The 14,586-nt window shown below is 41.7% G+C and overlaps 1 protein-coding gene across 2 annotated transcripts in view; it reads right to left on the reverse strand.

Annotated features, from left to right (window-relative positions):
- The window catches only part of GOLGA2 (golgin A2), a 107,097-nt gene that overhangs the window by 47,376 nt on the left and 45,135 nt on the right, over positions 1-14,586 (reverse strand). For both annotated transcript variants that reach the window (XM_030207936.1, XM_030207935.1), the window contains 5 exons: positions 14,428-14,521; positions 12,192-12,298; positions 11,912-11,970; positions 2,567-2,708; positions 2,047-2,136 (listed from right to left, as the gene is read on the reverse strand). In XM_030207936.1, coding sequence (XP_030063796.1) covers positions 2,047-2,136; positions 2,567-2,708; positions 11,912-11,970; positions 12,192-12,298; positions 14,428-14,521 — 492 coding nt within the window. The remainder of the gene's footprint in view (positions 1-2,046; positions 2,137-2,566; positions 2,709-11,911; positions 11,971-12,191; positions 12,299-14,427; positions 14,522-14,586) is intronic.

A 14,586-nucleotide genomic window follows, 5' to 3' on the forward strand; every position in this document is an offset into this window, starting at 1 on the left:
TTATTGCAATTTACTTCTTACTGGTCTTCCGCTCAGTCATCTCTCTCCTCTCCAGTCTGTCCAAAATTCTGCAGCACGGCTTATTTTCCGCCAAAATCGTTATACCCATACTAGCCCACTCCTAAAGTCACTTCACTGGCTCCCTGTCCACTTCCATATACAGTTCAAACTTCTCTTACTGACCTTTAAATGCATCCATTCTGCAGCCCCCCCATTACCTCTCCACTCTCATCTCTCCCTACATTCCTCCCCGTGACCTCCGCTCGCTGGACAAATCTCTCTTGTCGTCCCCCTTCTCCTCTACTGCTAACTCCAGGCTTCGTTCCTTTTCTCTCGCGGCACCTTATGCCTGGAATAAACTTCCTGAGCCTGTACGTCTAGCCCCATCTCTACCTGTTTTCAAATCTATGCTGAAAACCCACATTTTCACTGCTGCTTTTGGCTCCTAGCCACTACTCATTTGCCTCCCCCCTTGTTCCTTCTCACCCAGTACTTCCCTCGCCCTTATTGTCTTGTCTGTCTGTATTTTTAGATTGTAAGCTCTATTGAGCAGGGACTGTCTCTCTGTGTCAGATGTTCAGCGCTGCGTGCGTCTGGTAGCGCTATACAAATGCTAATAATAATAATGTTAAATCAATTTTAGTATTTAATTATTTATTTTTAAGGCATCCATTTTCTGATAACAAATGAAATAAATTGAACAATATGATATCTATATTATGGTTTCAGTGCTTTATAGGCACTGTGCATATATATATATATATATATATATATATATATATATATATCAGAAAATCGCTGTCAGTAATTACTCTGGACTCGTTTGGCTAAAGATGACCAGTACCTAAATTGGCCTTAGGTTCATGTTAGGCTGTCTAGCAATGAAAGAAGCAATGCTATAATGGAAATATATTATTATAGATAACAATGCAAAGCAAAATACAAAATAAGATACTGTACTAAATATACAAAGGATTACACCAACAGATTATTTATATATATATATATATCTATGACCCCTGACCCACTGGCAACCTCTATAAGAAGCCAATTTTGGAACTACAATGGCAGATTCACCACATGCTGCTGCTCCTCTGATAGGGAAGGTAATTAAATACTGCTCTTTTATTCTTTTTTTTTTTCTGCTCTGCTGACTTTTGCTTGGTTCATCCTTTCAAACAAAATGTAATACTATATTAGACAACGGGAACCTGAGTAAACACAAAACACGGTTTTTAAGTTATTACTTCCCAGATGAGTTGTCTCTGCACCCGTGGAGTATTTTTGGCAGGCCAGTCACTCCTGGGAAGACTCACTGCTGTTCCAAGTATTCTCCATTTAGAGATAATGGCTCTCACTGTGGTACGATGGAGTCCCAGAGCATTAGAAATGGCTTTTAACCACTTCCAAAACTGATATATTTCAACAACTTTCTTTTTGCATCTCTTCCGTAACTTCCTGTAATTATAGCAAAGCGCTCTTATAGAAACTTTGTGGCGACTACTTTACTCTCATGGTAAGGTTCAAAAGGGCTGGCTGTAATCAAGCCTGGCTGTGTTCAATCAGCTAATTATCAATTAAATTTTGTCAATTTGTTGATTAACAAAGGGGGTAGTTACTTTTTATCATGAATGATATGGGTGTTATATAACTTTGTTTCTTAAATAAATTAAATGTAAAAACTGTGTAGTGTTTACTCAGGCTTCCTTTGTCTATCATACTAAAGATCAGAAACAATTCAGTGTGACATTTTATTTATCTGGATTTTGCTCACAACTTTTCAGTAGCAGCTCAAAGTGAATTATATTCAGGTACATTGGGTATTTCCCTGTCCTTGGAGGGCTCACAATCTAAGTTTATACCTGAGGTAATGGAGGGCTAAGTGACTTGCCCAAGATCACAAGGAGCAGCAGTGGGATTTGAACTGGCCACCTCTGGATGTCAAGATCAATGCTCTAACCACTAGACCACTCCTACTTTGTCATATCACTGCATGCCTCAGGTTTACATGCCTTTATGTCCTATTTCAAAACCCCAGGATCTTACCTGAGTGACTTGTGTCTCCAAATGTGCTCGCTCTTCCAGCATAACCTGCAATTGCTGGTTTGTATCCAGAATTCCTGAATGATTTGAAATCTGTCAGCCAAACAAAACAATTCAATCATGAATACTACAAGAATTAGAGTACCTCAGCAAAGCCCCAGCCCTTAACATTCTACAGCACAAGGACCTTCATTATTGCCATCCTTCTGACTACAGTGAAGTGACCAATGCAATCTCCCCCACCCTTCCTTGGGAGCACCACAAAATTCTTCACTTGCCACAGTCCTCCACTCATTCATCTCCACAGGAGCACAATACTCCATACTGGACAAAGCTTTGCCCTCACTTGTCTCCAAAACATCACAAGATCATTCCTCACTGCCCTCTGATCAATTCTCTAAAGTATGAGGTCTCTTTCCACTGAATAACCTTAGTCTTGTCCTCATCAAGCCTCCATAAAGCAAAAAAAAAAAAAAAAACAACTCCCTGATGCTCCACTCCTTGCTGTGAAGATTCATTCTACCTGCTGAATCGTAAGTTCAGCCATTTCTATTTTTTTGTGCAAATCCTCAATTTGCCGTTTCATGCCATTGTTCTCAGACACAAGTGCACCAAGCTTTTCTGCCAGCTCCGAGTTCTGCTGCTTGAGTTCCTCGCTACTTTTTCTAAAGAGAAAGATATACAGAAATCACGCAACAGATACAGAAACATGTAGAGAAACTATGGTCAGAAAACAAATATTTTTCAAATTAAATTAGGTTGTGTGTGCCTATTCACCAAAATGCTGCAAGTAAGGAACAATATTATTAAAATAATTCAATGCAGTATATAATAAAAAAAATTAAAGTACAGGATATCATTTTTCAGTAACAGTTATAATTACTATCATATAATGTTAATAACAAACTAAAATGACCTGCATTTCATATAAGTCAGCTGACAGTAATGGAGAAATTATTCTTAACTGTTAGTCCTACCAGACCTATCAGTTATACTCCTCAGAGCAGACTAACAATTTGTGGGCTCAGCCCTGTAAGGGTATCATGCAGCCTCAGGTGATCAGTATTTCAAATGACAAAGCAGTGAAGATTATGCGATTTGCTTTCCTAGATTTTGTACTATGAAGTTTAAATGTATAAAATCACTTGAAAAACAATTCTTACTCAAGAATCTTTTCAAAACTGTAGAATTAACAACAACAAATAAAATAACAAAAATGGGTGTGTTTCTTCTGGACTAGTCTAGTAAACTTAGAGGAAAGAAAATTATCAGGTAATATCTCCCCTTCTTAGCATCCTTAACAGACCAGTCCAGAACCTATAGGATGGGACTCTGAAAATACAGTTACAGAGCTTACAGTCCACTACTGCCAAATATAGTTCAAAGCAGATAACAATAAAAGGAACTAGACCAAACATCTAGGAACATACATTGAATTAACAACAAAATTACAACTAATGCACTGTGTATTGAAAACATGTTTCCTAAAAAGATAAGTTTTAAGCATCTTCTTAAAGCTAATAAAACCGGACAAAGCTTTAATCCCATTTGGAAGGTGTGACCATAAAGTTGCTGCTTGATACATAAAAACTGTCTGAAAATTTCCAGTAGAAGACACCTTTAGGACTAGGAAATGTTAAAAAATTAGAATGCCGTACAAGATGCATTCTCCCACATAACCGGCCTGCAAATTAATGTCATCATACACTCCTTACAATATTTAAAAAAACTAGACTACCTAAATTTAAACAAACTTAAATTTAAACTTATTAAAAAACTTCCGTAAGCGAAGTTCCAAGGAAAAAATACAATGCGTCCAGGTCCAATGAGCAAATATAATGCTGCAATTGTCGACAGGCCAAAAAAATCCCAGAGTTAAGCAAAAATCTCTTGGCCTGCAACATCTCACAGGAAAGCATCTTAATCCCCCCCCCCCAAAAAAAAAAAAAAAACATGTTGCAAAAGAAAAAACCCCTGGGGGGCCCAATGCAGGAAACTAACATTATCCCTTCCTAGAGAAAATTGTAGATTAACCTGAATAGGTAGCTGATCCGAGATCTCTGGATGTCCCCCCCCCCCCCCGCCCCTCCCCAGAAGTAAAACTAGATGTCGTCAAATCTGTCTCAAAGGACGAAGAATCACACTGATGGAAACAGAGTGGCAAAGAGCCCATGGGACACTGCAAAAGAGAGTTAACATGCCATGGATAATAATACTCTGCCTCATACACTCTGTGAGTATAGCTCTATTCTTCAAGAGCCCATTCTCCAAGGCGGTGGAGTAAACAAGCTTGATTATATGTACGTACGTTTGGAAGACCCATACCTCCATATTTCTAAAAGACAAGCAAATATTTAAAAGACATTTTTGGCTTCTTACCCACCCAACAAAAGTGAGAAAGGAGCCTCCACAAAGAATTTAAATCATGCTTCAACAATCTAAGAGGCAATAACCGCAAAGCATAGAGGCATTTAAGAAAGAGGACCATATTTAAAAGTTGGATTCAACCATGAACCGAAAAAGGAAGGTGTAACCACTTAGCCAAGCAAACTCTAGAATGATCCATTAAAATCGTCAAGTTAACCCCATATAGCAGGGAAGTCTTATAAGGCAACTGAATACCCAGACGAAAGGAAATGGTCTCCCACTGCAAAGGAAAAGGCCCCCCCCCCATCTCACATACAGAAATCATAATCGGCAACACTAGAGATTTTTCTAAATTCAGCTTAAAGCCAGAGAAGTCACCATACTCTACAAAGCTCTCCAACAGGGCCAATAAAGACACAAGGGGCTCTACAATGTGCACTAATAAATCATCTGCGAACGCAGAAAGCTTAAATCTGTGTGAGCCTATTCGGACTCCTTTAATGTCCGGATTATTTATAATCTCCCGAATCACAGTGTCTAAAGATAGAGCAATCAATAAGGGGGATAGAGGACAATCCTGATGCATACCTCTGTATATCTCAAAAGGTAAGAGACACCATTTACCCGAATCAGTGCTTGAGGGGATGTATAGAGCGCTTGGATATCATCCAGAAAAAAAAACCCCCAATGCCATATCTAAACAGAATAGCAAATAAAAATCCCCAAGCCACACGATCAAAAGCTTTCTCTGCATCAAAACTGAGTAACAGGGAAGGCATATGTGTTTGTTCTACTTGTTCCAGTGAGATAAGGATCTTAACGCACGTTTTGCATTATAGTGCGGCCTCGAACAAACCCCACTTGAGGATCAGCTATCAGAGAAGGGATCGCTTGTGCCAAACCTTTGCAAATAATTTAGTCTCCACATTTAAAAGAGAAATAGGTCTGTAAGAAGAGGGTTGACCTGGATTTTTTACCCAGCTTCAAAAGCAAAACAATCTGTGCCAATTCCAGCGAGCGTGGTAGGCCACCATCTATCACAAATTGCGTAAATAAAGATGGTAATGTAGGAACAATCGAGGGACACAGAATTTTATAAAATTCTGCTTGAAATCTGTCTGGTCCCAGCGCTTTATATAAGGCACTTTGCTGAATGGCCAAGGATACCTCCTTTTTAGTTATATAGGGGCACTGTTTATCCCTGGAAACCTTAGCAAGCTGTTGTAGATCTAAACTATCTAAATATATTTCTCCCTCCAAATCCGCCTCCAGAGGCCAGTTGTAAAAGTGTTGATAGTATTGCTGAAAAACAGCTGCTATTTATTGATATGTTCTGACCAGTACGCCATCTCTTTTATCTACCTGGGTAATAGTTTGAGACCCTCCAGACTGTGTAACTAGCTTGGCCAAAAGTTTCCTGGATTACCATGAAGGTGTAGCTGAAACCTATAAATCTGCAAGGATTTCACTGCTCTCTCATGAAGAAGTTCATTTAGAAAAGCCTGAAGTGCCAACAGTGAGTTCTTTGTGGTGGGATTGGGTGAATGCAATATCAAATACTTGCTTGGACTAGTCGTTTCTCTAATCTCAAAATCTCTCGATCCCTAGCCCTCCGCAGAGTCTCCCCTCAAAGCACTGCCTTAGCGGCCTCCAAAAAAAGTACAGGCATGTGCACTTGACTAGTATTACTGAACTGGTAATCCGCCCATTTGTGCAATATGTTTTCTTGTAGTTCAGAGTCCCAGTAAAGATGTGGAGAAAGTCTCCAACGATAGGTTTTATCTCCAGACACTCCAAGATCAAGAGAACACCATACTGAGGCATGGTCAGACATGTTATATGATCCTATTCTTGCATCAAGTATAGAAGAAAAAAGCACTGCAGAAAAAAGCCAATAATCTATTCTAGACTGTGACCTACGAGCTCTAGACAAATGCGTATAGTCCTGTTCCAGAGGGAGTAATGTTCTCCAAACATATAAAAGATCTAGATGGGAACAAAGCAAGGGTATACCTTTAGTAGGAGTACCAGTGTCTCGCGAAGAGCCCTGGGATCTATCTAGAGCTGGATCATGTACCATATTAAAATACCCCCCCCCCCCCCCATAACAACGGGTATATAAGACAACCCAAGTACCCTCTGAATTATTGTCTTCACCAGGTTTTATCATACATGTTGGGGCCATATAAAATACAGAGTAGAAAAAGTCTTTTATTTATAGATATTTTAACAAAAAGAAATCTGCCATTAGGGTCTTTCCAAGTCTGGTGTACCACAGCATCCAAACCCTTTCAAAAGGGGATCAAGAGTCCATCTTTTACGGTTCAAAGCCGGAGTCTCTACCAATACGGAGCCACACCACTCAAAAATAATAAAACACTAAAACCAAGCCATGGTGAGAAGCAGAATTCTGTGTGACTGCTTTTTTTTTTTTTTCATATGTCAATGTGATGTGGTTTCTTTGAATTTTGAACAGTCAGGGTCTGATGATTAGCTCCGAGGAGCTGCTGTTGCTCTCTGCTTTCGGGGCCGCCAGAAACTGCCAATCTGTAGTGATGTGTGGTTTGTAGACCCAGTAGCATCTGCCAAGTTTTCAAGTCTCTACACTGCTCCTTGTGGTGTGCATTTTTATAGTAAAACAAGAAAGGCAGCATTGTAAAGATATAAACGTAGAAGCATAATGGCAGATAAGGGCCCATCCGCACCATTCACTATCCCTTCCTCTCCCTAAAGGATCGCACATGCTTATCCCATGCTTTCTTGAAATCAGATACAGTTTTTGGATTCAATTAAACTCAGGTATACATAATAAAGTATCACATACCATATAAAATGAGTTTATCTTGTTTGGCAGACTGGATAGACTGTACAGGACTTTATTTATTTATTTGTTACATTTGTATGCCACATTTTCCCACCTATTTGCAGGCTCAATATGGCTTACATAGTACCGTAGTATTTCTCCAACCCACCACCACTGGAACTTCAAGTGTTCTACTGTTGACAAATGTGTCTCCTGCAAAAATACTAAATCTGCTTTCCGACTATTCAGAATCTGTAAAATTTATTGTCTCTTAATGGGAGAGTATACACCCCATTAACAGTCCAGGAAACCAATTTAACTAATATCACAGTATATGATAAAAGATATCTAGAAGACCAATTAAATCTTATGAGTCATGAGACTGTACCAGCCAGCAGCCTCCCGATCAAACAGAATATCAGAAACAACTTAATATCCTTGTCCCAAGCCAAACATGCCTCACAGACACAACATAGAATCCAACAACAAAAAAAAAATGAACACACACCAAAACACTATACCTAGCCAAAAAAGAGAATTCACTGCAAGAACCCATCCCATATTACAGGATAACTTATTCCCCTTACCCTTATCCGTTTCCTTTCAACCACCCTTATTATACAATGTCTGTAAATGGACGTAGGTCAGTGTGGGAATTCTCCCCCACCCCAGATACCCCAACCCCCAAAATTCTATGGAAAGAAAACAAGGTAGAAGCAACATATCTGTTAGCCAAACATTGGAACTCCGAAAAGGATTGTTCCACAGAAAGTATGCAGTGAGCAGCCCTTGAAAAACAGGCCTACCATGAGCCATGCATACAGTGTTGGAGAACCACACAGAGACAGAAAGCAGTCACCCATAATGATAATAAAAAGAAAACTCCCCTGTGCAACAAAAAAAGTCATGTTGTAATAGTATGATATCATAAGTAGAAAATCGCAGAACTGCACTTTGCCTATATGTGGCGTCCTTTTCCCCCCTACCTTCCCTCCACAATCAGAATCAGAATCAGAGATCACACAGCCCTTTGCATAAGATAACAAAAATGTCCTAAAGCCAAGTATTGCTAGCTCAATTAACTGCAATAACATAACCCTCAAATTAAAAACCTCTCTCAACAAATATTGAAGCACAGCACTAGACAGTGCACATAATTTATCATAGTCAATACTCAGAAGTCTATGGCTCATGGAGACAAATGGCCACTTCCAGTAAAGTTTTTCAGCCAGGGATTAAGTTGAGGCTTGATGATGCTCAACCTTGAAGAAAAACCATGGCTTTTTCTGGTGAATCGAAGAATTGTGGCTTGCCTTCTATAAACACTACAAGGTGGGCCGGATACAGGACAGCAAACAGAATATGGCGCCTGTATAGCTCTGCACATATAGAGGCATAGGCTCTCCGCATGGTGGAAACTCTGGAAGAGAAATCCTGGAAACATAGCACTTGTTCTCATACATGAGGTCCCTTAGCACAAATGGCCTGCAGGTTTTCAGCTTTATGTGCATAGTTAAGTACTTTTAAATGACCACTCAGGGACGGGCATCTTGTTGGTTTTCTAGGGCCTAGCTGATGGGCCCGTTCAAAACGGAGGGTACCTGCCTCAGACTGCAGCTGCAAAGCGGTGATCAACCAGGATTCCAAAAACGTCTGTAGCTCCACATCAGTAATTTTTTTCAGGCAGACCAACCAGGCTTAAATTTCCCCTTCGCAATTGATTTTCAATATTGTCCACCTTGTCTTCCATCGCCTGAAGCTTGGCCTGGAGGTCTGATCTGATGTGGAGAGCTGATGTACATGATCCTCCAAATCAGACACGCACTGGCATTGTGCCGAAAATTCTCCTTTTTAACTATTCCAGTCTCCCAACCACAACATCAAGTTTGTCAGTAACTTGTTACAGTTGTTTGTCTAGGGACGCGTCAATAGCTTGCTTCAACTTCTGTGACTATTCAGCAACCTATGTGAAGCTTATTGTTGATAGGCCAGCATTGCCTCCGTCTGCCATCTTTGAATCACTTTGATGTGGCTTCTCCTTCTCCTGCCGTGGTGTCCTTGCAGCCATAGGTTCAAACACTCATTATGGACTTTGTTGTGGAAGAGAATATCTAAGAACAAAACACTCAAGTTCTCAATGTTGGCTCCAGAAATATGCACTTTGGAGGGCGAGTTTTGGGGTCTGGGCTTGTCCCACCTGTGTCTGCTCTACAGCATGGCATCAAGTGACCTGTGACCATTTTATCTACACTGAGCACCAACCAATGATCTGTTAACCATTTCGCAATAGTCTAAACAAATCTGAATAGGAGCAAATCAATGGGGAAGATGTCAGATAGACTGGAAATATCAAAAGAATATCATCTGCATAGAAATAGGCCGAAATGCCCGAGGACTGAATAAGGGTAGCAAGAGGACTAAGGAACAAGTTGAATAGCATTAAAAAAAAAAAAGTATCCCCTTTTGGCTTCTTCATATTTTCTTTTATGCTGCTCACACTGCCTGCCCAACCAACTCAAGAGAGGCCTACAGAAGTTCAGTCCTACCGGTCCAACCTTAAGACAGGTCACTACTTACAACTACTGAACTTCTTTTCCTTACATTTTGTTTGGCAGGAAGGGATCACAAGGAAAATATCCCCTGAAAGGCTTCTGGAGAAGGCCAGGCAATGAGAAGGGAGAGATAGGAGTGGGTGAGGGACTTTGACTCCTCCAGGTATCTTCCAAGTGTGCTGGTCTGCTATGGCAGGACTGAAATTCCTCCTGATGTCCTAACTAAGATGGGAAACCAGCTCTCCACAGCTGGGCCCAGAAGTAACACTACCTAAACCAGCTGTACATAGTGACTATCACCATCTGTGGGTGCTCTTTATAGGGTCAGGCTCACAAGTCATTGTTCTTTTTCTCCATCTGTTGGCTGACAGGTATAATCCATTGGTTCTGATGGACAGTAAGGAATCACAATTACATTGCAACAATAATCAAAATACAATTATGAACAATTTGAAAACAGTGGCAAATGCAGTCTGCAATAAACACTCAGCAGTATAACTGATTTATTTAGGTGCTGCTTACATGCGGTTCAGATCTTGCTGCAGCTTACGCTCAATTACTGTGGAGTGACTGTGGCAAAACGGGATTTTCATGCTTGTGATTTGTAACGTTGCCTTATGACACCGTTTCCCTTTCATGTTATTTTCCGTTTGGCCAGCAGGTGGTGTCTGTCCTTTGCACTATAGCACTTTTAGCTTACCTTTCCCAAAGAAAAGATGAAAACCCCTGAGGGGAAGAGTAACCTGTAAAGCCATTAGTCAAACACCCTTAGGCTAATGCTCTGTACCGATTGGTCCTGAAGCACAAGATCTAGCCCAGAAGGTGCTGGAATTCTCCAGCCTCAGAGTGGGAGTATGAAGGGGGTACACCTCTGCAACGAGATCCTGTTCAAATCCTATGAGCAGTTATTCTTCCTGATATCCCCAGGTACTACTTAGGTAGTAAACGAGTGTTTAGTTAACTTTACTACTCAAACCTTCTTATTTTACCTGTTACTGTTTGCTGTCTAAAACCTTTACCGTTCAGTTACACTTTTTTTTATATAATAAACCTACCAGTTTGTTAGCTCTGTTGTCCTGGACTAAGAATCCTGACAGTGCTCTCAGTCTGTTTTCTAGGAACTGTGGGACCCCTTGGATTGTGGACCCAGTGTACCTAGAAACCACTGGGAAGATAACTTGTGGATAGGAGACTCACCCAGAGGCAAGCAGAACCCAGCCAGTGTAGGTGCATGTGCGCAGATAAGCCTGGGCAGTGCTGGGTAGGACTCTCCAGGTGGCCACAGGGTTAACCCCCAAGTGGGTGCAAGGGGTAGCGCTTAGGTATTACATGACAGTGAGACTGCAGTATAAAGCTCATGATATGTTAATGTACTTAATGAGTCTCAGATTGTAAGCCCCCTTGGACAGGGAGCTACCTCCTGTACCTCAATTTTTAATTCACCTGAAGCCTGGATTTGGAAAAGGCAATTAAATGAATCTAAAAAAAATCCAATCCATGTGTAATCACTGATCTATCTTCCTGTGCTACCAGCAAGGCAGGTCTATTCCTAATTCCTTCACCTTACACTGTGTCTACACAGAAGTATTGGTGTCTACACAGTGAATTTTAACACCATCACGTGCTCCAGAAAAGCTTCATTAATCCCTCCCCAGCTAATCTTAGGGTAGGCAAAACCCAAATGCTCTGAGGCAATATTCCTCCCAAAGCATGCAGAAGATGATCAACATCTTTCCCTAAGAGGGGAAAGGAAAATGGGACTTGATATACTGCCTTTCTGTGGTTTCTGCAACTACATTTGAAGCGGTTTACATAGTATATACAGGTACTTATTTGTACCTGGGGCAATGGCGAGTTAAGCAACTTGCCCAGAGTCATAAGGAGCTGCAGTGGGATTCAAACCCAGTTCCCCAGGATCAAAGTCCGCTGCACTAACCACTAGGATACCCCTGTCACTCTGTGGTTTGAACTTCACAGGTCCAGTAGCTCTTGCAAATGCCCTACAGTTACAACCATGAAATAGTACATGTGGTAGGAAAAAGTGTCAGAGGTCCCCATGAATCTTACAAGGGACAGTGCTCACAGGTATGGTTGCTTATGTGTTAGAAATTTTTATTATCACTAATATGCAGACAAAACAACTTACATTTGTTTGTACAGGTCAAGTTTCAGACTATCACGGTCCTTTTCCAATTGTTTGTTTTGCTATAAAAAAAATGTAAAAAAGCACAAAACATTTGAATTCAAGCCCTTGTCTCTGTACAGAGATATACAGACATCACAGAATACAACAACTGCCAGACAGCAACATACACCAGAGCAGTACATATAGAAACCAAAATTATATATTTATTTTCATACATGTGAAAACAGAAGTGGTGATTGTGGGGTCTCTGGGAAAAGAGATCATGCAGTGAAAAACTTACCTTTTCAAAGTGCTTCTGCTGTGTAGAGATGGAAGACAGGGTCCTTTCCAGCTCTGCTACCCTTTGCCGTGAGGTCTGTAGTCGACTGGCAAGATCTTCAGCTTCTCCTGATATTTAGAAAGAGAAACAGAGGTGTTTGGAAGGAGGAGGAGAGCCAATTTGGGAACACTGTACATTGCTGCAGAAACTATATTGATCTAAAAGGAAGAGGGCACATAATTCCCCAAACCCAATATGAGCTGCTCGAGTTTTTCCATGAACAAATAGAACGAGTCAGTCACACACTGATGACATGACAGTTCCAACAACGGATTAGCTCTTCTAGAGGCAGATGCTCAAAACTCCGATACTGTTCACCACCACAACAGCACCCAAGAATAACTTCCTAATGCTCGATGCTAATGGTATGCAAATGATATGTGCGCTGTTAGCATTAGGAAGTTAAGTGGGAGGAATGTGTCTGGGGCATGCACAAAAGAGATATCCTCAAGCCCAGTCAAATGGGGGGAAGAGAGGCAGTGCAGCCACAGAGCTTCTAGAAATATGCAGTTGGAGTTGTTTAGAAGAGGTAAGACGTGGCTGGAGTTAGTTTAGAAGAGGTAAGGCGATGGAAAACCGTCATAGGGTTTCACTGCTGGATGCATGTACTGTTCTGCCATGGATCTGTGGGAACGGGGGCAGGAGACTGAGTGCTGTTTGAGCTGAGCTGTCAGTTTTTTATCTTCCACATGCAGCTAGATAGTTGGGCGGGTTTTCATTTAAAACAGCAACTGCCTCCATGCTTTCCCCTTTCAACAGGCGGAAGCACAAGAACTGTATGGGACAACCCTCGCCCTCACCCACTTTCTTCTCCTCTGCAAACCCAAGCGTGAATCCTCTCTTCAAAAACCCTAACGCCAGCTCTGAGCTGGCATTAGGTTTTCTGCAAAAAGGGTGCTGCTCTCTGTGCATTGTAGGGACTAGAAAATGACCTCATTTAAATCTTTTTGATTACATTAGCATGCTATTTGCGCAGATCTGGGGAGAGCTCGTTATTTCTTGCAGTAGGGGTCTCTGAGCATAGTGCGCCAGCAAACGCAGGCGCTAGTCCAGCACTAATGGCCTCTAGCACCCGCGTTTGCTTCTCAGCATCGAGGCCCTAGAACTCAGAAAGCCTCACATCACAGTGCCCATTCCGTTCCTCTTCAGTGTGTTCTATCTATCCGGCAGGATGGACATATCCTCTTGCTCTTAGCCTAATGGTTAGAGCAGTGACCCGAGAACCGGGTGCAATTCCCACTGTAGCTCCTTGTAACTCTGGGCAAGTCACTTAGCCCAAAATTGAGGACCTACCAAGGTGCTCAAGACCAAATTAAAGTCCCACTGAAGCAACATTGCCCGAACCAACAGAGAGGGATGCTTGACCCCCCTTCTCCACAAAAAGCAGACCAAATCCAGCAGGGCCACCAAGGACTTACTCACTACCAAGCCCTGAAACCATGTGAGATCAGTCATCTGAACCTTTAGAAAGTTGAAGGCCAAGCCCTGATCAAACCCCTCTTATAGGAAAGGCAGACATGCAGATAACTCAGCCCTCCAAGGCAAGATAGTCTCTCTGGCACACCATAACTCCAAACCCTGACATACACCTGGGAGGTAGAGGGCTTACGAGCTTTCAACAGGGTCTCCACTACCACTACTGGATAGCTCCTGCATCTCAAATGCCACCTCTCAAGGGCCAAGCCATAAGCCAAAAGGGGATCAGGATCTTTCATGATGATTGGGCCGTGCCTTAGCTAACTCCAACCCCTCAAGAGGAGAAGGATCATGCCTGCTAGCAGTCAAATTAAGTCTGCATACCAAGGGCATCTCAGCCAATTAACTGCTTGAAAGGTTGCTAGCTCTGAGACTCCAGAAGTAAGATAAAGTTAAGTTCAATCCTGCCATACAAACAGATCCATCTCCCCTCTGGATAGTCCTGTCTACAACTGGAGAACACAGTGGAGTGGAAACGGATGGGCACTGTTGTGAGGGTGGCAGAACATGCACTTAAAGGCCTTTCTAGATTCTTCTGAGCTACAGGAGCGCTAAACCATTTATGGCACTGTCAGATGATGCCACCAGTGTGTGGCTGACTTATCTTGCTGTCCACGGAGAACTTCTGTTACGGGTAAATAACCTCACTTTATCTACTCTAATTACTGATAGCAGAAGACCTGCAAATGGGTTGAGGGAAGTGAGATGCAAAGCACACTACCTGCTTTCTGACGAGCTGCCTGCTGGGTATGAGACAAAGCCGTTTGTATCTCTGATTTCTCTGAAACCAAGATACCAATTGTCTGGATATGAACCTTAAAACAAAGCAGAAGGACCTCAATTTAATGGAATAAATCAGCTAGGGTTAAGAATAAAGAGA

This window comes from Microcaecilia unicolor, chromosome 6 (genome assembly GCF_901765095.1).
Source record: "Microcaecilia unicolor chromosome 6, aMicUni1.1, whole genome shotgun sequence".
NCBI lineage: Eukaryota > Metazoa > Chordata > Amphibia > Gymnophiona > Siphonopidae > Microcaecilia > Microcaecilia unicolor.